A 27,559-nucleotide genomic window follows, 5' to 3' on the forward strand; every position below is an offset into this window, starting at 1 on the left:
CCTGCTGATAACATTTCACCATACTTGAATATTGAGCCTTGTTTAGCATCGGATTGGCTGGAGATCGCATGGGATGAACTACATATCAAGGAGCGTGTTGGTGCTGGTATATATCCCACCTTTTCCTTTGATTTGTGTCTATGCACTTCTGGATTTGTTATTATTGAGAGCAGAAGTAACAAATTTTCTTTTGGAAATCTTTTCTGCTTTTTCAGGATCATTTGGAACTGTTCATCGTGCTGAATGGCATGGCTCGGTAGGTTCATTTGTTTTCTCTTTGCAATCTCTAGCACTTTATCACTTCCAACTTCTTTTTGTTCAGAAGAGCTAAATGTATTTTGTGAATTTGATGAAGGATGTTGCTGTCAAGGTTTTGTCTGTCCAAGATTTCCAAGATGACCAATTCAGGGAGTTTCTCAGAGAGGTATGAAAAGGATAAGGTTCTTATAAATAGCACTTTACTTCTGTCAAAAACAATCCTTTGATACCGATCGGATTTTCATTCCTGAAGGTTGCAATAATGAAACGTGTTCGTCATCCAAATGTTGTTCTCTTCATGGGAGCTGTAACAGAGCGACCCCGCCTTTCAATCGTTACAGAATATTTGCCAAGGTAATACCATCCCATCCGTCATGGTTAAGTCATGTAATACTTGATCTTGAATGGTTAGTTTCTTATCTTCATTCATATTGTTTCTCGAGCAGGGGCAGTTTGTTCCGTCTCATTCACAGGCCGGCTTCTGGGGAATTGCTTGATCAAAGGAGGAGACTACGAATGGCGTTGGATGTGGTTTGTGACTTGTCATCTAATGTTGAACGTAGCATATTCGTTAGAGAAAACGATGAAATTAACTGTATTATTTTGTTGGAGCAGGCCAAGGGGATAAACTACCTTCATTGTCTTAACCCGCCAGTGGTCCATTGGGACCTGAAATCTCCAAATTTGTTGGTCGATAGGAACTGGACAGTGAAGGTAAGATGCAAAACCGATAGAAAATGTTCTTGATTATCAAAACCCATCATCTGTTTCTCTCACATATTAACCTCTACCATGCCACTGTTGTCAGGTTTGCGATTTTGGACTGTCCAGATTCAAGGCAAACACTTTTATACCATCTAAATCCGTTGCAGGAACGGTTAGTTCTCACCTCTTATTCTTAGGATGTAATTGTAGACAGGAGTTTAAGACATGAATAGATTATGCTGACTGCATGGATTCGTATGTCCACTTACTGGTATCAACATATATATATACACGATTTAGCATTCATGTCCATGTAAACATACATATGTTTAGGTTGCCATGCGTCTCTTTTGAAGAAAGTTAGATATCACTGTCAATATCGTGCAGGTCGAAAACGTACTTTGGCCATGCAAACCAATACTGAGTAAACCTCACTTACTTTTTTGTTTTCAGCCTGAATGGATGGCTCCAGAATTTCTTCGTGGTGAGCCCTCGAATGAAAAATCCGATGTTTACAGTTTCGGAGTGATCCTCTGGGAATTGGTCACTTTGCAACAACCCTGGAGTGGACTCAGCCCTGCCCAGGTAATGGACCGATTTCATCGATTCTCTTTCAGTTCCTTTCTTCGGCTTTCGAGTTCAATTTTCTTAACCCACCAACCAATTTTGACGGTCAGGTGGTTGGAGCGGTTGCCTTTCAGAACAGAAGGCTTGCCATTCCACAAAACACATCCCCGGTTTTGGCTTCTCTGATGGAAGCTTGTTGGGCCGAGTAAGTAATACCGCCAAAACTTCTCTCCATTTCTTGCCGGATTTTCAACGATTTATAGAGCATGAAAAAGGTGGTATAAACATCGTGTATGTACATATATCCACAGTGAACCTGCACAAAGGCCGTCTTTCGCGAGCATAGTGGAGACTCTGAAGAAGCTGTTGAAGTCTCCGGTTCAGCTCATCCAAATGGGTGCATGATGATGATGATGAAGAGGGCCTTGAAAGGAAAAAAAAAAGACGCAACGTAGACGTTTGGTGAATTACGTTATCCTCTCTTTTAGTGTGATATTATGATATACTAACAGAGAGAACTCCCTGGAAAACATCAACTGGGAGAAGGAAAGATTAAGCCCCCATCCCATGGGTTTTTTTTTTGGTGTATACGTTTCATATATACATATATATATACACATGTAATATGCAAGTGCAAGAGTGACAGAGTGTTGTGTTGCTCTTGTTTGAAGCTTATTGTTATGGATAATTATTACAATGTATGATGAAAATGAGAGACTGATTCAAGAGAAATGGTTTCTGAATTATTTTTTGAGAAAATTTGCATGCACAAAAAAAAAAGTCTTTGTATTCTATACTTATACTGTTGTAATCTTTGTATTCTATACTTTTTTATGTTAAAATGATCATCATATCCTTCAATATTATTATAACCTGCAGATTTTTTACATTTATAAAAAAACACTTGTATAAATTTCGTTTTCTTCTATTGAAAAAACATTTATATGGATTTTGTTTTCTGATATAAATATAGAAAAACACTTGTATGAGTTTCGTAAAAAAACACTTGTAGGTTAGCAGGTGCGACAGATGCCGTAGTTGACCTACCGCAAGCCGTAGGTGCCGAAGATGACCTGCCACAGGCCGCAGGTCATCTGGCAGATCATAGGTCATCTGCTGTAGGTTGTAGGTCATTTATCACAGAGCGTAGGTCATTTTTCACAGACGGCAGACCATCTTCTACAGTTTTCTTTTACAGACATTTCATCAAACATCTTATGTGCATACAAAAAAATGATCAGAACATCACAGAAAAAGAAATCAACCAGAAGAGTATTTGAATAGATTAGACAAACTATAAGAAATATAGGAGATAGAGAAAATGTTGGAGAAAAAATAAGATCAAATAGCAAAATGTTCTGATGTCTAAAAGATAAATTGTCACAAAAAATACTTGCATGAATTTCGTTTTCCTCCACATACATGAAAAAATACTTATATGGATTTTGTTTTCTTATATAAGTTTAGAAAAATACTTGCATGAGTTTCGTAAAAAAACACTTGCACGTTAGCAAGTGTGATAGGTGTCGTAGGTGATCTAGCGCAAGCCGTAGGTGCCGAAGATGACCTGCCGCGGACCGCAGGTCATCTGGCAGACCGTAGTCGTAGGCTGTAGGTCATTTACCGCAGAGTGTATGTCATTTTTCACAGACGACAAGTCATCTTCTACAGTTTTCTTTTACAGACATTTCATCAAACACCTTATGTGTATACAAAAAAATGATCAGAATATCACAAAAAAAGAAATCAACTAGAAGAGTATTTGAATAGATTAGACAAACTGTAAGAAATAGAGGAGATAGAGAAAATGTTGGAGAAAAATAAGATCAAATAGCAAAACATTACGATTTCTAAAAGATAGTTGTAGTGAAATCACAGTCGTAATTATCTGTTCGTAGTCGTAGTTATATGGTCGTAGTGAAATCACATTCGTAATTATCTGGTCGTAGTCGTAGTTATATGGTTGTAGTGAAATCACGGTCACAATTATCTGGTCGTAGTCGTAGTTATCTAGTCGTAGTCAAATCAGGGTCGCAATTATCTGGTCGTAGTCGTAGTTATATGGTCGTAGTGAAATCACGATCGCAATTCGCAGATCGCAGGTCCGCAGGACGCAGGTGCGACAGGTCGCAGGTCAGCAGGTCCGTAGGTGCGACATGCTGCAGGTCAACAGGTACAGTTGACCTACCAGGTGCCGCAAGTAACCTGTTGTAGGCCAAGTGACCTGCCGCAGACCGTAGGTCATTTGCGGGGTCATCTGCCAGATCATAGGTCATTTAACGCATAGCGCATGTCATTTTTCACAGATTGCATGTCATCTGCCGCAAACATTTCATCAAACACCTTATGTGCATGCAAAAAAATGATCAGAATATCACAGAAAAAATCAACGAGAAAAGTATTTGAATAGATTAGATAAACTATATAAGAAATAGAGGAGATAGAGAAAATATTGGAGAAAAAAGAAAATCAAATAGCAAAACTTACCGATTTTTAAAAGATAGATTATCACACAATCGTAGAGAAATACTGTAGAGGGTAGTTCGACTATTTAGAAAAAAAATATAGTATGCAAAAATTATTTTTTTGTGAGATATTTTGTAAATTTCTTTTTTGTTTGGATATATTCTGCCAACACCCCTTATTTTTTTTAGGGAAAAAACCGTAAAAATTCCTGAACTTGTATTTTGGAGTAATATTAATTCCTAAACTTGTAGAGGTGCCTAATAATTCCCAAACTTGCAAAATTGAACACGTTAAATCCTGAACTTGTTAAACGGTTCCATATTCGTCCATAGCGTTATTTGGTAAAAAAAACGAGTTGACCGATCCGACGTGGCGCGCCACGTCACACGCCACGTCGGATCGGTCTTCCAAGGAAGAAATCGAAGAGCTCATAAAGAACGGCGCTTTTGATCGAAGGTTTTTTTTTAAGCTCTTCCCGAATTCCCCTGTTTTCATTCTTGTTTCGTTTCAATTAATCTTAGATGTGGTTCAATTTGTTGACATTTATCCGTATTTTGCTGGCGACGATGCTAAGAGTAATGATGATGAAGAAGAAGAAGTATGTGTAGATGGCGAAGCTGAAAATTCCGGAGATGAAGTTGCTCAGGTGTTAGGGGGTAAATAACGTGGACCCACCAAACTTATATACTTAATTAAGACATGCATTTTTTAAAAATATTCTCCAAGTATAAACTAATAACATTGTCAAAAAAAAGTCTCTAACATTCAAATGAATATTTTTTCAACTTTTATTTTTTTTCTCTCAGTTTGTGAATGAAAATAAAATTATGAACTGTTCTTTTGAATAAATATTCATTTATCGTAGAAATTATATGAAATTTAATATGATTTTCAATCTCGTTAGGAAGAGTAGAAAGAAAAAAAATTATTTGAGTACAATTTAGCATTTTCCCCGCAGGCCCCCTCTGCCACAAATTATGACGTAGGCTCTCCCACTTGGGGAGACCTTAAGCTAAGCGCCCCTCCGAAGTGCAATGGAGGTCACTAGCCTAGGCCACGCGCCTTCTGGATCGCGCGTCGACCCCGTCCAGGTAAGTATGTTGCCCGTTCTCTCGAGCTCCCTTCTTATACACTGCTCTCCTTGTTTGCGTCCTTCCATTTTATCGATGTGGGATTTCTTTTACTATTAAAATTTGGGCCGTGGGCTTAGGATTAGCGAAGCCCAGATAGAGATGGTCTGGACCGGAGAAGGATTACAACTAAACATCGCTATTATTATTTAAATCTTTTGCACATTGTATTTTTTTCAAAACAAAATTCCTGAATTTGTTAAATGGTTCCATAATCGTCCATAACGTTATTTGGTTAAAAAATAAGTTGAACTAATCCGACGTGGCGCGTGACGTGGTGAGCCTACTCAGAAAATTACCGTCACGTCACGTGCCACGTCGGATCGGTCAACTCGTTTTTTTGACCAAATAATGCTATGGACGAATATGGAACCGTTTAACAAGTTCAGGATTTAACGTGTTAAATTTTGCAAGTTTGGGAATTAATAGGCACTTCTACAAGTTTAGGAATTAATATTACTCCAAAATACAAGTTTAGGAATTTTTAGGGTTTTTTTCCTTTTTTTTAGCATTGGGAATGATGAATCTGGTTTTGTAAATTGTTGCATAAGTAAACTCACTCACTCAGTATCTAATGTCTCGTTTTATGCGATACGTTTTTAGAAAATGGATGTTCTCTGAAAGAGAGGCGGACCCACTCAAATATGAGTAGGCCAATGCCACATACAAAATTTCATTTCAATTATAATTTTATAAAATTTTAATGAAAAATATAACTTGCCCCATCAAAATTTTTCATTGTTTGACCCCACTAATTATTTCCTCGACCCACCACTGCTCTGAAATCACGTTTCCATGCAAACATTTTTTTTTTAAAAAACTTCTATTGCGTTGCGAAATTCAGTGTTCGCACATGTAAGCGAACTTTGTATCTTACGTTGCGTGTCTAAAGACGAGTTGGGTCGGTTGTGTTACATGACGTTGGTAAAGTAATCTCTTATGAATTAAAACAGATAGAATACATAAAAAAAAATAGATATATAGAATAAAACAGAAAAGAGAATAAAATGACTGATTGAAATAAAATTAGGAAGTAAAAAACTACCAAGTATGAAAAAAAGAATCTAAATAGTAACAAGTTAATAACAATAACTACTACTAAAACAAAATGTAGTAGCTCCATCGGTGAAACAGAATGCAAAGCGTTTTTCCATTCCGAATTCGAGCACCAAGTTGGAAACAAGGGGAACGTAATTCCAATAACATAGATTGTTTCTGACCCCGAAATTAGTGTGGAACTCGATCCAGATACCCGATTACCCAAAAAAAAAATTACTACTAAAACAATAATGAAATTACCAAGTATGAAAACAAATCTAAACAGTAATAAGTTAATAATAATAACTACTACTAAAACAAAACATATTGGGTAGCTAAATCGGTGAAACGGAATGCAAAGCGTTTTTTCATCCCGAATTCGAGCATCAAGTTGGGAAGGGGAACGTAATTCCAATAACATAGATTGTTTCTGACCCCGGAATTAGTGTGGACCTCCGACCCAGATACTCGATTACCAAAAAAAATTACCACTAAAAAAAATTACCACTAAACAGTAATAAGTTAATAACAATAACTATTACTAAAACAAAACGTATTGGATAGTTCAATCGGTGAAACAGAATGCAAAACGTTTTTCCATCCCGAATTCGAGCATCAAGTTGGGAAGAGGAACGTAATTCCAATAACATAGATTGTTTCTGATCACGGAATTAGTGTGGACCTCGATCCACATACCCGATTATCAAAAAAAAAAATTACTACTAAAACAATAATGAAAATAAAAAATATAAAAAGCCACGTATATATGTTGACGGCCAAAATAAAAGAGAAAAGTATAAACTAATGGAACACGGGAAACTAAATGGGCCACGAATATAAAAATGTAGGCCCAATACCACGTAAAAAGGCCCAATAGGAAAGCAAAGCCAGTCAGCATGGCAGCTAAGTTTGACCGTGGGAGATGTTGCAACAGATCAGTTAATTTGGCATCTCCCCTTCAAGAAGTTGACGACACTGAAACTAGGACTGCAGTGTTCGCAAGACAGAGTTTGAATGCGAGCGACAACGCAAACTATTGATTTTAGCTTCGGATTTTGAACGATTTCGGCGTCGACTTTCCGCTGAGCAAAGCGACCCTCGCCCTGCCCTCGGATTGTCAAAACTCGCCTTCACCAGCTCACCTCATCTAGTCATTCCTCGACCTACCCGTGAACATCTGAACATTTGAAATATTCATACGCAATACCGAAACTCGGAGACCCATCAACAATTGTCTAGAAGTCTTGATTCCAAACCCTAAAACCCGAACTATTTGGATTCAAGATCAGATATACCAAAACTTTAAACATGAGACCTGTGTCTATTGAGGGGAGACCACCCAATCAATATCTCAGTCACCTCCCTGCCTATCCTGAAACTGTGACCATCTCCGATGAACGGCGCCGGAATGCCATAATCAATATTTTTTTATAACCAAATCCGAAAATAAGCCTCAAGAATTATAGCAAAGGTCTAATGCATAAGGTCTTATAGTAAAAATCTCAGTTCATAATCACACATGCAACCAATTAGAACCTACACACACAACACGACCTACAGATTGAACCTACGTTACCACAAAACTCGAAATGCCCAATGAATGACGATTAAGTAAACTGAACGATGAAGCGGTACCAATGTCATATAAATAGAGTATTGTATTAAACGAACAAAACTATCCGAGACAACTCTACTTCACTTTTTCGCCGTCAAACCATACGAGTTTCGGGACGAGCTTAAGAACAAACGACCTGAATTCTCGGCACGCGATAACGTTGCCAGCTACATCTAGTTGTTGCAAATTCATGACTCTCAATACGAAAAACGCGTCGGAGAATTTGGCGAGGAGGTCGCCTTCATCTTGGGTCCAGCATGGTTCGACCGAATGAGAGAGCGGAGAAGAAAATAGGTACCTTGTGGTATCGACGGAGTGCTCGCCGATAATGTTGTGAGATATGTCTAAAACTCTTAGTTGCTTCAGATGTCTGAGAGATTCCAACGCAGAGAAACTTCTGATTTTGTTGTGACTTAGATTTAAGCAAGAGAGAATCTGCATCGCCTCCAAACCTTAGGCATAGAAACACCAACAATAGGGGTTTGGGTCGAGAGCATTGATGAAATTTTGCGTAAAAACATTGGACCGACATTTCGAAAAACTTACCTTCGGTTGATCGGAGCTCGTTGTGACTAAGGTCTAGCATCTGAACAAACAGTAAATTCTCGATGGAGCCTAGCCGAGAGAGTGATAAGTTACTAAGCCGTAAACAGACGATCTTGTTTGATTCTTTGTAACGGAAGAGGTGTCTCGATAAGGATTCACTGTTTGAAGTCACCTGCATGGTCACCAATGTCACGAGTACCCGACAAAAAAAGACGAAAATTAAAAAAAAAACTAAAAAAAAAACAGTTAAAACTCTATTGTAAAATGGAAAAAGGAGAATCACCAATCTCAATTTGAACTCCACAAGCTTAAAGGAAGACTAATTACCTGTCGGAGGAAAGCTATGCTATGTTCATCCTTGTAGAATTGGTAATGCGATGAATCCGATTTCATCAAATCTTTATACAGCTGGAGAACTTCTTCGACATGGGCTACCTTGTCAGCATTGTTAGATAACATAGCTTCGTTAGCCATCAACAGCCTTGCAAGTGTAAGCTTTCCGATTTTGCTAAAAAGGGAAGAACAAAGGAAAACAAAGTGAGGGCTTGTGAAATTCTCTCTCTATATAGAATTTTAGTACTTAAACAGCTTCGGCATACCTGTCGGCAAGAGATAACAAGTCACGGAAACAGTCAATCTCCTTGACCATGGCTTGATGACGCCACTCAAACTCTTCTGGGTCATGATCCCTCAAAATGTTCGATTGAGACAAGGAGGCAAGGCCATTGAAATACTTAGATTGTGCATCCCAAGCATTAAAGTCATCCATCCAAGAAACTACGCCAACCCCTTCCGCAGGATCAGCTTTAGCAGGATGAACATGCACCGTAAAGACGATTTCATAACGAGCTTTGAAGCTACATCCTCTGGAAGAAACAATACCGGGAGAGCTCCCGATTCTAACCTTCACTTTATATTCACTGGAAGAGCGAGGCTCTGAAGTGCAATGATTCAGATGAGCTATCCATACATGGGAAACTTGAGAACTTGTAGCTGATAATGGAACCCATACAACATCCTCGTTTCCGCTTAGTTCAGATTCAATCGTGACGGTCGCTGAGTTTAGTCCACTAACTTCTTGATCAAAATAAAGAACTAGAAAAAATGATTCTGATTCAGAACAGAAGGGAGTGAACAGGGTAGAAGACCGATCCAAGCACCCAGCTCCAGATAGGGTGATATTTGAACCATGAGTAGGCCAAGAAGAAGCAAGAATAGGAGAACCAGCATTAATGGTTTGATCAACAAGCCAAAGATGATAGAACCAGCCACTTTGGTCATCTGGGTCTGTAAATATAGCTTGATGTACCAATTCGTATTCCTCAGGGATCTTTTCATTCGGCAGAAACCCTTCAACCTTTTTTGCAAGCAAACTTGAAAGAAGTACACTGTAGAATTTCATAATGAAAAGAAAGCCACCAATGAATAGATATGCTTATTCACCAAACAAGTAGGATAGACAGGGCAGAGGATGATTTTTTGTATTCCAGGGTGGTAACTAACAAATGTTCACTGGATTGTGGAACTACAATGAGCTGAAATCTTAACCATTTCCGATCTCTCGCAAAGATGAATTAGTAACATCAACCAAACCATAGACAAGGAAAAGCGAGGCATATAACCCCCAAAAGTGCTCTTCCTGGGTAACTTCATTATCATCTGTAGTTTATTCATAAACAGTACCCTCCTTAAAAGAAACGCATCTTCCGATATTTAGCCATGAATCTAAACCCCAAAACAGTGCATTCCTTTGTAAACCAGCAAATTCACCATATGCATTTGATTGCTCAACCGTAATAGGTACCTTACCTACGATTATGCCACGCAGAATAATTGCTGAAATTGTTATTGATCATATCCTCAGTATAATTCAACTCATCCTGCTCTGACCTGTTCATTAGTTCCACCACAAACCTGGAAGAGAGTAAAACATGTAAAATAACAAAGCGTGTTCCATATGAACATGCAACAAATGGGAAGGATGCCACAAAGTATGTTTTACCTGCGATAGTTCCAAGCATGAAAGTTCCGAGCATCCAGCCTCTGGAACTTATCCAAAAGCCGCAATTCATTCCCTATAGATGAATGCCCTTTACTCAGAACCCACTTCCGATGATGCCAAGCTCCGTAGGACTTAAAGTTTTGCCTCAATGCACTTTCTACCTGAAAGAAAAGGAATTACCAAATCATTCATGTGGAAATTTGGCATCAGTTTCCCGGAAGCACAAATTCATTCAGTTTTACAGTTGCAGGTTAAGAAACACAAGTTCAATCTCGCAAGAGCAGTTGCAGAATTCGATTAAAGACACATGACAAGTTGCCGTCTGAAAGTATCTATCGAAATATACCACTACGAACAAATGGATTCCAGATTCATCACATTTGACCCAACAATTAACCAATCTAAATCATTATTTTGGCTGAGAAAACTGACCACCCTAAGTTCTTCATCGAGAATTGACTTGACCATGCTAGGATCCGATTTGGATCGACAAATCTTGTCCTCCACAGCGAGCTTCCGATAGTTCCACGCCGTGTACGCCTCCGGATTGATCTCTAGAAGCTTCGCACTAAGCTCTATAGCTTCCTCGGTATAACTAGAAACCAAAAAAATTACAGAAGATCCATGAGGAACAAAAAACAACGAACGCTGAATCCTGAATTCAAGAATCAGTACGTCGGAGAAGAAAAAAACACTGTTGGAATCGCGACAAGAAATTGGAGAAGATTGGAGATCGTACAGTTTGTTGTGGTGATTAAGTATGAACCGAGACTGGAGTGACCGGAGCTTCTCGGCCTTAGCGGCGGAGGCCGCCGCATCCTCCGGTGTCGGAGCTTTCCGGGGGCAGCCGTGCCTTTCTCCTCCACCGTTGATCGGAGACGCAAGCGAGAGAGAGAGAGAGAGATGAAGAGAGATAAATCTGAGCCGTTAGATGAGGAGATTCTCCTCCACCGTTGATCGGAGACGCAAGCGAGAGAGAGAGAGAGAGATGAAGAGAGATAAATCTGAGCCGTTAGATGAGGAGATGATGAGTTAAAAGGGTTGATTTCTCTAAAATCAAGGGGGTGTCAATAGGTTATAGGGCAGCCTTCCGAACCCGGTACGAGGGTTTTGGATCTCGGTTTAGATCGATCTGATTTTTTCGAATCTATATATAATCAATCTCGAAGTTCATACCTATATATTTGGATTTATATTGGGACGGATCAAGTCAGACCGGTCCGTTCAAATTGTTTTGAAAAATTATATTTTTATTAATTTTTGATAAAAAAATATTGGTTTTTCGGGACTATCTAATTCGGATCTAAAATCCGATGTAAATTCGACCCGAACATTCGATTTTTTTAACCGAAAAATTTAGATCTAAATTCTACTATGTTTCGGGTTGGGACGGGTCAGATTTCGGGACTCACTCTAAACCCCTTAATAAGACTTTAATGGCGACACGTGATGACACGTCCTTAGCTAGCTTTGACAACGTTAACCGCGTTTATTGATTTAATTTTCTCGTCGATCCAACTATTATTATAGCTTTTTTTTTTCCCATTCTTTATATTATATGAGACAAACGTGTCTGTTCATTCATAATTCATTCATTTTATAAATTTAACGTACACTAGCACATGGCCTTAATATATATATATATATATTTTTGATGAGAATATATATATATATATATATATATATATATATTAAGGCTTGCAACCGTAAATCGCACCACTGCACCATTACGATAATGATATATTTCGAAAAATATCGTTTTAAGGTAAAATGGAATAAAATAACTTTTTTGCTATTTTATTGTTTTTTTGTTAAATGTAAATAAATACCAAAAGAATAAATGTTTTACAAGCCACAGATCAACATCCGGAAATTAAGCCACAGGAAACCATGTGTAAACAAAAAACGATGATACATCAAAAGTTTTCTACGTGATATGAAACAAATCTTCCAAAAGTGTCTTGAACTTTCTCGGCTTTTGTCGTTGTTTAACTAGGATAATGTTTCTGGCCATGTTGTCAAGATGGTGATACAGCACAGACGGGGGCTTTTTATTTCTCCGAAATATCTGCTCATTCCTCTGCTTCCAAATCAGATGGATACCTGCAGAATCACCTTTGCAATCAACGAATGGTGCCTATTTTCGTCATGTCGTGGTTGGTTAAACCAACTTGCACAATCAGCAAGGGACGTAGGGGGATTTCTCCAGCATTTTTCTGCATGTATAGACTAGACAGCCATGCTAAAAGGGCAAAGAAAAAACAAATGTTCATGGATTTCATCCTCATCCAGGTCACAAAGGGAACAACGAGTGTCTATAGTCAAACCCCAATGAGAGAGCCGATCCTTTGTAGGTAAGCGCTTCAGTAAGGCTTGCCATTGCACCATAGAGTAACAGGGGACAACTAGGGCAAACCAAACAAGAGGGTGCCAATCAACCAAAGGGGACGGGTTTCGAAGTAACCTCCAAGTCTTCGCAGACGAGAAAGAACTCCTGAAATCATCCTCACCATGTTTCCAAAGTCCCTAAACCCTAAACCCTAAACCCTAAACCCTAAACCTCCTGCTTCCACCGTAGGCGGGGAAATCCCGGTTAGTACATTGTGAAGCTCTTGTATACGGGCCGAATGTAACACCCCGAATTTCGTTAAAAGAATTAAAGAAACATAAATCGAAATTAACTACACTTGTTCAATGGGAATGAGAGGATTGAGCCTTAAGCCCTTAACTTTCGCTAATAGAACCAAACGAGGAAGAGGCCACGACACGAAGCCGCTCAGATGAATCAGTCTAGCAGGGAACGATCGCGCCGAAACGAAGAAGAGAAAAGGAGAAAATTGGCCAGACCGTCCGGTCTACATCCAGACCGTCCGGTCCAGAGGAGCTAGTCCGTCCGGTCCGCACTTCCAGACCGTCCGGTCTGACGAAGCGAGACCAATTCACGCGCCGCCTCTTCTTCTGTTGAGTCATCGCCGCAATTCCGAGGTTTCTCCGGCAAGTGACACCTCCTACTTGACCCAGGAGCGGCCCAACCTCCTCTGCACGAGCTTCACTCTCTCAGTCTGCTCACACTCAGTCCACAACTCGCTCTCACCCTCTCCCTTGTGTTCTTGCGAGCTCAGACCGAGAACCTCCAAATCGGAGCTCATTTCACGTGGAAATCGACGGGAAAATTCAGTAATCAACTCTAGGAAACTCCAGCAACAAACCCAAGGGCTCAAAATCAACCGAGGTGAGTATTTCGGATTAAATTTGAAAATGATAATCAAATTTAAAATGAAGATTTGTGTGCTTTGAATGTGATTCATGCATGTTTGAGCTTAGATTTGAGTTCCTGATTTTTTCTAGATCATTTTGAGCTATAGTTTGTTGAATTTAGTGCGAAAACAGGGAACCCGAGATTTCTCGGAGCACTAGACCCGACGGACCACTAGTGGACCGTCCGTTCTAGGGTTTGCAGGGTCTCGGGGAAGAACATGAAGTCTGGACCGTCCGGTCCAGGTGTGGACCGTCCGTTCCATAACCCTGGACCGTCCATTCCAGTTGCTTCCAGACCGAAGGGACTATGCGACGTGGACCGTCCGTTCCGGACTGGGCAGACCGTCCGTTCCAGGTCTCTGTTTCCTCGTTTTGGCTCGTATCATCGGATCGAACAAGATTCGATGCAACCGACCCTCATACCCCACCTACCTTGACCTGTTTCTTACCCGAACCTCACGAAACTTGAACGAAACCATTCTACGGTAAGTAAAATTCTCGGGACGACTGAATTGGTAATCCGGAATGGCCGGAACCCATTTTGATCGGATCGAAGGATAAAAAGAATAAAATGAACGTAATAGAATCGGTAAGCCATAATAACAAGTAAAGACGTGTGTATACATGACTAAAGTGTAGTCTTGTGTGAATGCTTGTGACTGGGAAATCGGGCAGTTAGCATGGCATGAGACTTTACCTCGGAGGGCCGGAGTAAAGCCGAACGTGTGTTTGTAGCCTGGGTTGAGGTGATATCCCGATGATTGCGTTGTTTGAGATCTCCTCTTTATGATTCCCGATCCGGGTCGAGTTTCATATTGAGGAGATATGATTGTGATTGGTCACCTACGGGCAGAGTTTGGAGCCGATGATACACGTGATAGTCTTGAGCGATTCGGCTATCCCGGGGTTGAGGAAATATTACGGTTACTCTGTGACCACGCCAACGTTCCACTAGCTATGGAGCGAGTTCAGAATTGAGTGATTGATGTGAACATTGCGGAACTAGTCACGAAACCCGACAACAATATATGAAACAAAGTAAGATCGACCAAGATAAAGGTTTTGGTGATGGATAGAAACCGATATTATAGGAAAAGTGAAATATTGACTCGCTATCTATAAAGAGAGATAGGAACCAGTATTATAAAGTAAAGGAATATTGACCCGCTATCTATAAAGAGATAGGAACCAATATTATAAAAGTTTAAGAACTACAAGCAAAGATTTGCAATTCTTAAAGCAAAGTTCAAAACGAACAAGTTGGAGAATAATCTCACAAGTTTCTTAATCTCAAAAATGTGTCCCTAAACCAAGCATAACAATAGGTTTATATAGGTAAAAGAAAACTTAGGAAATAAGAAAACAATAAAAGTGTCTTCCTTGAAATCAACCATGGTAGTTAAGTTGACTTCAAGTAACGAGACGCGTGATTTCGAGGCTTGTAAATGAAGTCAATCTTTTGTAATCACCAACATCATCCTCGACTCTCGTATGTTGACTCTCGAAATACGCTCTTTGCTTTGACTGATCGCCCATAAATTGTGCAATGTTTTCCCGAAGTTCTTGTCTCGTGCTCCCGAGATCGGCTCAATCGGAACGTAAAGCTCATCCTCGTGCTCGTTATCGGAATTTTTCCTTGAGCTCGTATCATCCTTCCCTTCTTAAAAAAGATTCGTCCTCGAATCTACATCAATATCAAAAGGAGAAAGATCAGAAACATTGAATGTTGAACTCACTTCATACTTACTTGGCAAGTCGAGCTTATATGCATTGTCATTAATTTTCTCCAAGACTTGAAATGGTCCATCCCCACGTGGACTCAGCTTCGACTTTCGTTGGGTTGGAAACCTCTCCTTTCGAAAATGAACCCAAACCCAATCTCCTGGTTCTAAGGTGACGTGTTTCCTCCCTTTATTGGCTCGATTTGTAGTTTGCTCGTTCTTTTGTAGAATGTGTTGCCTCACGTCTTCATGAATTTTTTTCACCAAATCTGCTTTACGCTTTCCATCAAGGCTTACAATCTCACCAATAGGTAATGGAACCAAGTCCAACGGGGTTAGTGGATTAAAGCCATAAACGACCTCAAATAGAGAAAACTTAGTAGAAGAATGCACAACTCTGTTATATGCAATTTCAATGATTGGAATGCAATCCTCCCAGGATTTCAAATTTTTCTTAAGGATTGCACGCGATAAGGTTCCCAAGGTTCGATTTACAACCTCTGTTTGTCCGTCAGTTTGTGGATGACAAGTAGTGGAAAATAATAATTTCGTTCCCAGCTTACCCCACAAAATACGCCAAAAGTGACTGAGGAACTTGACATCACGATCACTCACAATGGTCCTAGGAATGTCGTGCAAACGCACCACCTCTTTAAAGAAGAGGTTAGCCACATGAGTTGCATCATCCGTCTTTTTACAAGGAACAAAATGAGCCATTTTTGAAAATCGATCCACGACCACAAAGATTGAATCCTTACCGGTTCTAGTCCTAGGCAATCCCAACACAAAATCCATTGATACGTCAGTCCATGGATGACTAGGAACAGACAATGGCATGTAACGTCCATGTGATTGGATTTTAGATTTAGCTTTCTTACACGTCATGCATCGTGAACAAATTTTCTTGACATCACGTTTCATATGAGGCCAAAAGAAATGTTCTTTCAAAACATCTAATGTCTTGGCAACTCCAAAATGCCCCATCAACCCTCCCCCATGAGCTTCACCAACAAGCAACTCTCTTATGGAACTTTGTGAAATGCAAAGCTTATTTTCACAAAACAAAAAGCCATCATGTCGATAAAACTTTTCAAATGCTTTCTTTTCACATGCAACAAATATTTTGTCAAAGTCATGATCATGCAAGTATAACTCTTTCAAGAATTCAAAACCTAATAGTTTGGCATCAAGAGTTGAGATAAGAGTATACCTACGCGATAATGCGTCAGCTACAACATTTTCCTTGCCTTGCTTGTATTGGATCGCTAAGGAAACATCTCGATGAACTCGATCCAACGTGTATGTCTTCGATTCAGCTTGTTTTGTGTCTTTAAATGCTTCAGAGACTCATGATCGGTGTGGACTATGAATTCTTTAGACCACAAGTAGTGTTGCCATGTCTCAAAAGCTCTCACCAATGCATAGAGTTCTTTATCGTACGTGGAGTAATTCAAAGTTGCGCCGCTGAGTTTCTCGCTAAAGTAAGCAATAGGCTTTTTCTCCTGCATAAGAACTGCATCGATACCAATTCCAGAAGCATCACATTCGATTTCAAATGTTTTTTGAAAAATCCGGTAAAACCAATAAAGGAGTAGAACTTAGCTTTTCTTTCAGTGTGTTGAATGCTTCTCTTGCTCCTTTTCCTACTTAAATTCCACATCTTTCTTGATGATCTCAGTTAAAGGAGCAGCGATAGTACTAAAATTCCTCACAAATCGACGATAAAATCCTGCAAGTCCATGAAAACTACGAACCTCCGATACGGTTGTAGGTGTGGGCCAATCTCGGATGGCCTTTACCTTTTCACCGTCCACTTCTACTCCCTTAGGACTAACAACAAAACCAAGAAACACAACGCTATCCAAGAAAAAGTTGCACTTCTTAAGGTTAGCATATAATTTCTCTTGTCTCAGCACTTCAAGAACACATCTTAAGTGACTCAAATGATCATGCTCACTTCTGCTATAGATCAGAATGTCATCAAAGTATACAACAACAAATTTTCCAATAAAAGCACACAAGACATGGTTCATAAGGCGCATAAAAGTGCTAGGTGCATTCGATAAACCAAATGACATTACTAACCATTCATACAATCCACCTTTGGTTTTAAATGTCGTTTTCCATTTGTCACCTTCTTTCATGCGAATTTGATGGTACCCACTTTTCAAATCAATCTTAGAAAATATTGTGGAACCATGCAATTCATCAAGCATGTCATCTAAACGAGGAATAGGGTAACGATATTTTATCGTTATCTTATTCACAGCCCTACAATCAACACATAATCTCCAAGTACCATCTTTCTTAGGTACTAACAATACGGGCACATCACATGGACTCATACTTTCTCGAATATAACCTTTGTTCAGTAACTCACCGATTTACTTTTGCAACTCATTGAATTCTTTCGGATTGCTCCTATATGCTGGTCGATTCGGGATTGGTGCTCCTGGTATGAAATCAATCTGATGCTCAATCCCTCGTATTGGTAGTAATCCTGGTGGCATCTCTTCGGGAAACTTGTCATTAAATTCCTGTAAAAGAGAAATCACAACACTAGGCAAAGTCGAGTTAAAGTTAGAAAGATAGGCCTCTTTGTATAAGAACAATATCATTGGCCTTGGACTGAGCTCCTCTCTCACAAGAAAATTATTTTTCTTCCCCTCTTTTTTTTTTCTTTCGCTGAACTCTCATTCTTTTCTTTTTCTTGACTCACTTTTTCCTCATTCTTTTCTTTTTCTAGTCTCTCTTTTCTCTCATTCTCTTCTTTTTCTTGACCCTTTTTTTCCTCATTTTTTTTCATTTTTTTTTGAATTCTCCACACTCGACTTCTTAATTTGAAGCTGCTCATGGAACACTTGGTGGGGTGATAGGGGTGCAAGTATCACATTTCGATCATCCTTGATGAAGCTGTATCGGTTTAGGTATCCATCATGGATAGTCCTTTGATCAAATTGCCATGGCCTTCCCAACAACAAATGACTAGCATGCATAGGCACGACATCACACTTAACTTCATCAGAGTATCGACCAATAGAAAATGAGACTAATACCTGTCTGGTTACTTTCAAATCACCACTTTCATTCAATCACTGAAGTCGGTATGGCCTCGGATGCTTTTTGGTGCGTAAACCAAGCTTTTCCACCATCAAAGAACTAGCCACATTCACACAACTTCCTCCATCTATAATCAATCCACATACCCGATCTTTCACATGACATCGAGTATAAAAGATATTCTCCCTTTGTAGTTCATCCCCATCCTCCTTAGCTTGCACATGTAAAGCTCTCAAAACAATAAGGGCTTGCCCCGTGACAGCATGTTCTACCTCATCAACATCTTCGAGTGATGGCATGGAGTTGTTGTCTTCTTCTGCATCAGTTTCAATATCCCCATTCTCTAACATAATCATAGTTCTCTTGTTGGGACACTGAGAAGCAATATGACCTACTCCCAAACATCGATAACATTTAATTTCACGATTTCTTTGAGGTAAGAAAGATGAATTACCCTTCTCTGTCGAGTCAAACGATGAGTTGGTAGCGACTTTGTCTCCTCTTGCTTTAAAAGGTGATTTCTCATCGTGCTTTGACCCTGAATTCCATCTTGAACTAGTCCCCTCGAGTTTAGTATTCCACCTCGAACTCGAGCTAGTCCCTTCAAATCGTGAAGATGTTCGACCCTTTTGAGTTGTCTTTCTATTTTCATTGCCATATGCACCACTTCCTCGAGCTCTACGTAATGGTGTAACTCCACCACATTGCTAATCTCTCGATTAAGATCATTGACGAATCGAGCCATGGTTGCCTCTCGGTCCTCTTCGATGTTAGCACGGATCATAGCGATCTCCATCTCTTTATGATACTCCTCAACTGTCTTATTTCCCTGTTTAAGACTTTGCAACCGCAAGTGTAAATCCCGATAATAATGAGAAGGCACAAACCTTCTTCTCATGACAGCTTTCATTTCCTCTCAACTTCCAACTGGTTGCTCCCGATTTCGACGTCTACACAAGGTTAGTTGATCCCACCAAACAATAGCATAATCTGTAAATGCTACAGCAGCAAGTTTTACCTTCTTCTCTTCAGAATAGTTATGACAATCGAAGACTAACTCCACCCTTCTTTCCCACTCAATGTAGACATCAGGGTCATTTTTACCTTGGAAAGGCGGGATAGATAGTTTGATGGACCCCAAATTTCGATCTACACCGTTCCTCTCACGATGTTCTCTTCGGACTTATCATGGCACCTCATCCCTTCCTCCACGATTTTTCGGTATAGTGACCAAGGAAACCGCATCTCCATCATTATCATGAGACTCCTCATAATATTCCGCTGCAGGGTCTGGCAAAGGTGCACGTTGTCGTTGATTGTTTCTCCTCGATGGCAGATCACGAACTTGATGGAGTCGATCCATTCGATCTTCATTTATTTCGAGTCGATCTCGAAATTCATTGAGTACCACATTTAGTCGTTCGAAATTTTGCTGCATCGCTTGAATGATTTCGTTGTCAACTGCTCCTCTATCGTTTCGATTGCCACCTGCATTATCTTCTTGAGACATCATGCAAAAGAGCTCACTCACTCCCTCACGTGTTTTCCCTCGATCAATTAACACTCAATACTCGTGTTTCACTCAATATTGGCTTTTACCCTATGATATTCTCACCACTCTTGCCTTTTTCCTCTCGTAAAATTCTCCTCAAAGTTCGTGAAGAACTAAACAAAAAGAAATTGCAAAAGAGAAATTGCAAAAGACAATACTTGGAAGTCCCCAAACAATTATAATAAAAGTTTGGATCAATAGTGACAAGAAAGAGAAAGGAAAATAACAAAGAGTTTACGAAATGATGAATGTGGATGTGATGGGAAGAAATGACGAGTATAGATACGATAGAAACGTATGAAGGAACAAAGAATAAAGAAAAAAAAAAGGTGATGATTGTGTGAGTAAAACCATTGTGAGAGGAATAAAACTAAACAAGGAATAACAAAAATTCTGAAATGTCGAGTTTCTTTTTTTTTTTTAAATAAAACTTGTTCCTTTTCAATTTTTTTAAGCTTTTTTTTTCTCTTCCTTTTTTTTGTTTTTGTTTTGTTTTTTTTTTGCTTGCTTTTTTTTTGTTTGCTTTAAAAAAAAATTGCAGGAACTTTTTTTTTTAACAAATAGATGATTTGAATTTAGGAAAAAAAAATAAGTAGAAGTATAAAGATAGATAAAACCTCGATCTGGAACCTGTGCTTTGATACCAAATGATGTGAACCTCGCGGAACTAGTCACGAAACCCGACAACAATATATGAAACAAAGTAAGATCGACCAAGATAAAGGTTTTGGTGATGGATGGAATATCGATCCACTATCTATAAAGAGATAGAAACCGATATTATAGGAAAAATGAAATATTGACTCGCTATCTATAAAGAGAGATAGGAACCAATATTATAAAGTAAAGGAATATTGACCCACTATCTATAAAGAGATAGGAACCAATATTATAAAAGTTTAAGAACTACAAGCAAAGATTTGCAATTCTTAAAGCAAAGTTCAAAACGAACAAGTTGGAGAATAATCTCACAAGTTTCTTAATCTCAAAAATGTGTCCCTAAACCAAGCATAACAATAGGTTTATATAGGTAAAAGAAAACTTAAGAAATAAGAAAACAATAAAAGTGTCTTCCTTGAAATCAACCATGGTAGTTAAGTTGACTTCAAGTAACGAGACGCGTGATTTCGAGGCTTGTAAATGAAGTCAATCTTTTGTAATCACCAACATCATCCTCGACTCTCGTATGTTGACTCTCGAAATACGCTCTTTGCTTTGACTGATCGCCCATAAATTCTGCAATGTTTTCCCGAAGTTCTTGGCTCGTGCTCCCGAGATCGGTTCAATCGGAACGTAAAGCTCATCCTCGTGCTCGTTATCGGAATTTGTCCTTGAGCTCGTATCAGTGATTCTCCCGGCAGAGACTGACATACATTTACCCGTGACTCGGGATTGAGCGATTCTCCCGACGAGGTTATGCGGAAATACTCTGAAAGACCTGAGCTCGGGTCTGATGATTTCCATGGCGGATGGCCGGCAAGAGATTGTCAGTTGTTGACTGACTTCGCTCGACATAGTCGGTGGTGGTCTGGAGGAGGCAACTGGCGCTCTGGTATCGAGAGATGACATCGATATCAGAGGGGATGGTTGATGTGATACGTTTTTATGAAGTGTTGGGCACCGGGTTGTTGTATCTTTACTATTCCGGCATCGACCGAGGAGAGCGGGGGATTGTGCGTTGCACATGGAGAGTCTTACCTACGCGTGTGATGCATCCGTAGAGATGATTTGACAGTAAAGACCCGATGGGTCGAGCTATAACTTGTATACATGTCCTGGACTGGTGATACCAGATTCGTGTGTTATCCTATGTGTGTGATGCACATAGAGACGATTTGACGGTTATGTCCGATGACTTGTCATCCGGACTATTTGTGGTTGCTATATGATTCCTTGTTGGTTGAGTGGACTTTGTTTTATGGCATGTGGTGTGTATATATGTTATACACATATATATAGTGCGTGTATAATATTGTTTGTGCTTGGCCATTTGCAATTTGAGTATGATCTTCGGGTTTAACCCAAAGTACTCACTAAGCATATAGCTTAGGACGTTGTTATGCAACGTTTCAGCTCGAGATAGCGCAAAGAGAAGCGTTGGATGGACACAGCGGCGCCAAGAGTATGAAGAGGAACACCGAGAAGATTTAGGTTAGAGTTACGCAGATTCCTGTTTCAAAAAGATTGGTAGTGTCGGTTTAAGAGTTTTTGTATTTTCCGGTAGTTACACTACCGTATTTATATTTGTCTCCACTGCATACTTATATAAACTGAGAATTTTTAAATCCCGCATATTTTCGATAATTGTATTTACTTTATTGTTGTCCATGTGGCGCAACTCGTGATTTTCGCGGAACACGGGTTTCGGGTGTCACAGTTTATGGTATCAGAGCAGTTCTTTCCACGGGGAAGGAATTTGCGTAACAACTGGTATCAGAAAACTGTTTTCAAAGGTTTTTTTAAACTGTTTTCGAAATGTTTTCGAATTCTTCCATAGGAAATCGCGCATATGACAGCTTTTGGTAGTTGTCATTAAGTGGGTCACTAAGGACGCTAAGCCATCCACACTGACTCTACTTGTCATGTGATGCATTGTTAGGATTTCAAATATTCATGGAGTAAACTATATGAGCTATGGACTATACGAGGATAACCTTGTATAATAGTTCATTTGAGTAAGGACCCCTCTGTTCTGCATTCAATTCAGTATAGAGGATTCATCTTTTCCGAGTCTATACCACCTAATCCATACCAGTGAAATATTTAGTCTTCTTACCACTGGTATCGATGAGAATAAATCCTAGGAAGATTTTGAGAATGGATTGACTTCCAATCAATTGGAAGTTAGAAGATCTACATGTTTGGAAGTTGGAAACCTTATCAGAGTTAAGAGCGACTCTGAAAGAAATGTCATGCCTAGGATCAAGGGCATAAGAGGAGCTCTCGAAGGCATCGTGAGAAAGATGTTAGTCTATAATAATGACTTGGATATGCCCCTAGCGGAAAAGAACGTTACAAGGATGTTCAGTAAACATCACTTCACTTGAAGAGAGCCAAGAAGGAGTATACGCCTTCACTGGGATGAGAATCCTCGATCGAATGAGTTCGCCAACTCGGCAATCGACTTGATTATCCAGGAGTATGAAACCAGAGTTTGGAATTTAAGATTAGTAATGCACAAGGCACACTGAATCTCGACAAACAACGTAAGTTGCATAACTGGATCACTAGATCATACTTACCATGCGTTAGCATATAAAGGCGAATGCATGATTGATGCTGGACTGTATGAACTGATGGGATTCTTGGGATCTCTAGAGCGAATCCTATTCCTAAGAGATCGATTCTAGGGTTTGCGCAGCGGATATGAAACAAAAATTTGAATGAAACCCTAGAACCATGCTTCTATGAATCGTAGAAACGTTAGAACGCTTATCTCAATCGATCCGGGGCCTGTATCAATTGAAGAACTCGTCTGATCACGAAAGGGAGGAAGGATACCTCGCCCTCTACACGTATCCACACCTCAGGATGGATTCCAATGGTTGGAACTTGTCTGCTAGGACCCGAATCAGCTATTCGGTTTCGCGTTTCGAGAAAACGAGACTTGGAACTCTTAGAACTCTTTGGATCTCACTAAAAGCACTTAGAATTCTGTAACAGACGGCTCAAAAAATCTCTTAATTAATTAAGGTTTTTAATCTTCTTCTTATAAGGTGATTTAACCCTAATTCGGTCTAATTTTCGAAAAACCCGAAACCCGGAACGGACGGTCCAGAAAAGCACATGGACCGTCCGTTCCAGCATGTAGAACGGATGGTCTGCCTTAACGTGGACCGTCCATTCCACCACGTAGAACGGACGGTCTGCGTCTTAACGTGGACCGTACGTTCCAGTATCCAGAACGGACGGACCACGCGTCTGGACCGTCGGGTCTGGATCTGGCGGACCGTCCATTCTGGACTTTCTGGTCCGTCCGTTCCAGACCCTTCTGTCTCGGTTTTTCTGTCGTTTTCTCGTGCGTTTTGTCCTTCCCTGCGTGTGTGACCCTGTAGGCTCATTCGATATAGCAGTATAACCCGAAATCTCTATTTCGGATATACAAGTCATAGGCGGCCTCTAGCAAGACACTATGACTACCTATCTCGAATAGAGTTTGTTCGTGATCTTATGAATGTCAGTGATGATTCCGGCTGATGATCTTTTTGTATCGCGATATCATATGTCGAACATAAGGTATGGACAAGCCACCTTATCTAATTCGACTGCTTTCTCGTTCACTGAGTTCGACTATCTGAAATAGACGACGTTCGTCTATAGTGCGGCCACACATTTCTACAGTCTCGCTCACACGAGGGGCCCAGCGACATCTCTCTCTTTTACGAGAGGTACACATTCCGTCTTGACTATCTACAATCCAGACATGATTCATTTCGTACCTGATACATGCCTTTATAGTCCTCCTGTTACGCAGGGCATTTGACGTATTCAAAGCACACAACTCCTCATGTTGGATTCCGTAGATATCTCAGGTCTTAGGATCCAATCATGGAACCGCCATTTGAGATTCAAGTCATGACGCTAGTCCATGTGACAATCTCATGCGGGTCAATCCAGTATTCTGTCCTCCAACAAATTCCTATGACTGTGATCGTACCCAATACATATGATCATCTATATGATCATCAATCACACATCATACTAGTCTTAGTATATTATTCCCACAATGATATGTGACTAGGGAGTTTAGTATTGTTCATAACAATACATGGATTTCACAACATATCTAGTATGCATAACATGTAATGAATCAAACACTTTCATAAAACTATAGAAAGTATCAATACATCAAATGTATCCAAAGAAAGCTCGCAAACAGTATATCATAGAGCACTTAACCAACAATATCCCACTTGCTCTAATCATGGACTGCTAAACATCTAATGCCCATATCCCTAACATGACCCTCATGCATCGACGAAGGGAGATGCTTCGTCAACGGATCGACAATGTTGTCATCTGTCGACACTCTGCAAATGTGCACGTCTCCTCTGTCTATGATCCCCCTGATAAGGTGAAATCGTCTGAATATGTGTTTGGATCATTGATGGGATCTGGGTTCTTTCGCTTGTGCGATCGCTCCATTGTTGTCACAATACAGAGCAATGGGGCTATCAGCACTAGGAATGACACCCAAGTCGCCAACAAACTTCCTGATCCAAACAACTTCCTTTGCTGCGTCCGACGCTACAATATACTCAGCTTCTGTAGTAGAATCTGCAATGGTCGCTTGCTTGGAACTCTTCCAGCTAACAGCGCCTCCGTTCAAGCACAAAACATAGCCAGACTGCGCTCTTTAGTCATCCGGGTCTGACTGGAAACTAGCATCGGTGTAATCCTTTACAGCGAGCTCGTCTTCCGACCCACTGTATACCAAGAACACATCCTTAGTCCTTCTCAAGTACTTCAGGATGTTCTTGACGGCGATCCAGTGTGACTCACCTGGATCTGACTGGTGTCTACTCGTAATGCTCAACGCATAGGATACATCCGGTCGAGTACAAAGCATGGCATACATGATCGATCCAATTGCCGAAGCATATGGAAAACGATCCATGCGTTCTCGCTCATCAAGTGTCATAGGACACTGACTCTTGCAGAGAACTGTGCCACTGCTCATCGGTAAGGTTCCTTTCTTCGAATCTTGCATCTTGAACCTTTTCAATGACACAGTCCTAGAAGATGCCTCGATCTATCTCTATAGATCTTTATTCCTAGAATATAGGTCGCTTCTCCTAGGTCCTTCATAGAAAATTGTGTTCCTAGCCAAGACTTAACGTCTTGCAAGGTAGGAACGTCATTCCCTATTAGGAGAATGTCATCCACGTACACCACTAGAAATACAACTGTGCTCCTACTAGCCTTCTTGTAAACACACGACTCGTCTTCGTTCTGTGAGAAACCAAACCTTTTGATTGTCTCATCAAAGCAAAGGTTCCAGCTCCTCGAAGCCTGCTTCAGTCCATAAATGGACCTCTGAAACTTGCACACTATCCTCGGGTTCCTTGGATCGACAAAACCTTCGGGTTGTGTCATGTACACATCCTCGGTCAAGTTCCCGTTAAGGAACGCGGTCTTGACATCCATTTGCCATATCTCATAGTCGTAATATGCGGCTATGTCAAGCAGGATCCTGATGGACTTCAGCATAACTACAGGCGAAAAGGTCTCATCATAGTCAATACCATGAATTTGACGGAATCCTTTCGCCACAAGTCGTGCTTTATATGTGTGCACGTTGCCATCCATGTCGGTCTTCTTCTTGAAGATCCACTTGCATCCGATGGGTTTTATCCCTTCAAATGCATCAACCAGAGTCCATACTTGGTTGTCTGACATGGATTGCATCTCGGACTTCATAGCCTCGCGCCATTTCTCGGAGTTCGGACTCGCCATAGCCTCTGGGTATGTGGTAGGTTCATCATGTTCTAATAACATGAGTTCCTCATTCCCAGTCACAAGAAATCTTGGTTGTCTGACATGGATTGCATCTCGGACTTCATAGCCTCGCGCCATTTCTCGGAATCCGGACTCGCCATAGCCTCTGGGTATGTGGTAGGCTCATCATGTTCCAATAACATGAGCTCCTCATTCTCAGTCACGAGAAATCCGTATTTCACAGGCTCTTGACGAATCCTGCCTGATCTCCGAGGTTCACTAGTCGAAGGTTGAATCACAACTGGCAAAGAAACAGGTTGAACATCTTCAACTGTTCATTCGGCTCAGCGTCTACTTGTTGCTCTCGAACTTCCTCAAGTTTGATCCTACTCCTACTGACTCTTTTGGAGACGAACTCTCGCTCCATAAAAGTCGCATTCCTAGCAATGAACACTTTGTTCTCTGTCAGAATGTAGAAGTAGTAACCCTTAATTTCCTTAGGGTAGCCTACAAATAAACACTTATCAGATTTGAAGGATAACTTATCAGTTATCTGACGCTTCACGTAAGCGTCGCAAACCCAAATTCTGACAAATGACAATGCGAGACGCTTCCCCGTCCATATGTCATATGGCCTCGTTTCAGCCGCCTTCGTTGGACTCCTATTCAGCAGGTACGCAACGGTCTCTAAAGCATAGCCTCAAAAGGACTTCGGAAGATCTGTCTGACTCATCATCGACCGAACCATGTCTAACAGTGTTCGGTTCCTCCGTTGAGACATGCCATTCCACTGTGGCGTTCCAGGAGGAGTTAATTGTGATACAATACCACAATCAACCAGATAGTCAGTGAACTCTTGGCTCATATACTCGCCACCACGATCCGATCGAAGTTCTTGATCGTCTTGCCAAGCTGGTTCTGTACTTCGTTTCTGAAAGCCTTGAACATTTCAAGTGTTTCAGACTTATGTCTCATCAAATAGACATAACCGTATCGACTGAAATCATCAGTGAACATAACGAAATACAGATAACCTCCTCTAGCTGGACAGCTCATTGGTCCGCATACATCACTATGTATGAGAGCCAATAACTTCGTCGCTCTCTATCCTTTCCCCTTGAAAGGATGCTTTGTCATCTTGCCCATCAAACAAGAATCGCAAGATGCAAGAGATTCAAAGTCAAATTAATCCAGAAGACCTTC

At 40.4% G+C, this 27,559-nt stretch overlaps 2 protein-coding genes across 2 annotated transcripts in view; one reads left to right on the top strand and one right to left on the bottom strand.

The window, feature by feature from the left end:
- Nucleotides 1-2,262, top strand: part of LOC104804715 (serine/threonine-protein kinase CTR1-like) — a 6,493-nt gene extending 4,231 nt beyond the window's left edge. The window contains exons 8-17 of the mRNA XM_010529059.2: nt 1-106; nt 216-256; nt 356-424; nt 512-612; nt 705-789; nt 874-972; nt 1,067-1,135; nt 1,417-1,548; nt 1,641-1,735; nt 1,842-2,262. Coding sequence (XP_010527361.2) covers nt 1-106; nt 216-256; nt 356-424; nt 512-612; nt 705-789; nt 874-972; nt 1,067-1,135; nt 1,417-1,548; nt 1,641-1,735; nt 1,842-1,935 — 891 coding nt within the window. The 3' untranslated portion in view covers nt 1,936-2,262. The remainder of the gene's footprint in view (nt 107-215; nt 257-355; nt 425-511; nt 613-704; nt 790-873; nt 973-1,066; nt 1,136-1,416; nt 1,549-1,640; nt 1,736-1,841) is intronic.
- A 5,362-nt stretch (nt 2,263-7,624) lies between these two features.
- LOC104804716 (geranylgeranyl transferase type-2 subunit alpha 1) overlaps nt 7,625-27,559 on the bottom strand; it is a 46,605-nt gene continuing 26,670 nt past the window's right edge. The window contains exons 2-17 of the mRNA XM_010529060.2: nt 19,385-19,470; nt 19,254-19,316; nt 18,841-19,195; nt 18,513-18,757; nt 17,695-17,843; nt 17,392-17,577; nt 17,106-17,268; nt 16,654-16,808; nt 11,067-11,246; nt 10,760-10,922; nt 10,328-10,488; nt 10,135-10,239; nt 8,925-9,713; nt 8,653-8,833; nt 8,326-8,497; nt 7,625-8,231 (exon numbers count right to left, since the gene is read on the bottom strand). Coding sequence (XP_010527362.2) covers nt 7,855-8,231; nt 8,326-8,497; nt 8,653-8,833; nt 8,925-9,713; nt 10,135-10,239; nt 10,328-10,488; nt 10,760-10,922; nt 11,067-11,246; nt 16,654-16,808; nt 17,106-17,268; nt 17,392-17,577; nt 17,695-17,843; nt 18,513-18,757; nt 18,841-19,195; nt 19,254-19,316; nt 19,385-19,470 — 3,530 coding nt within the window. The 3' untranslated portion in view covers nt 7,625-7,854. The remainder of the gene's footprint in view (nt 8,232-8,325; nt 8,498-8,652; nt 8,834-8,924; nt 9,714-10,134; nt 10,240-10,327; nt 10,489-10,759; nt 10,923-11,066; nt 11,247-16,653; nt 16,809-17,105; nt 17,269-17,391; nt 17,578-17,694; nt 17,844-18,512; nt 18,758-18,840; nt 19,196-19,253; nt 19,317-19,384; nt 19,471-27,559) is intronic.

Source organism: Tarenaya hassleriana, unplaced genomic scaffold (assembly GCF_000463585.1).
Source record: "Tarenaya hassleriana unplaced genomic scaffold, ASM46358v1 Cleome94, whole genome shotgun sequence".
NCBI classification, from domain to species: Eukaryota; Viridiplantae; Streptophyta; class Magnoliopsida; order Brassicales; family Cleomaceae; genus Tarenaya; species Tarenaya hassleriana.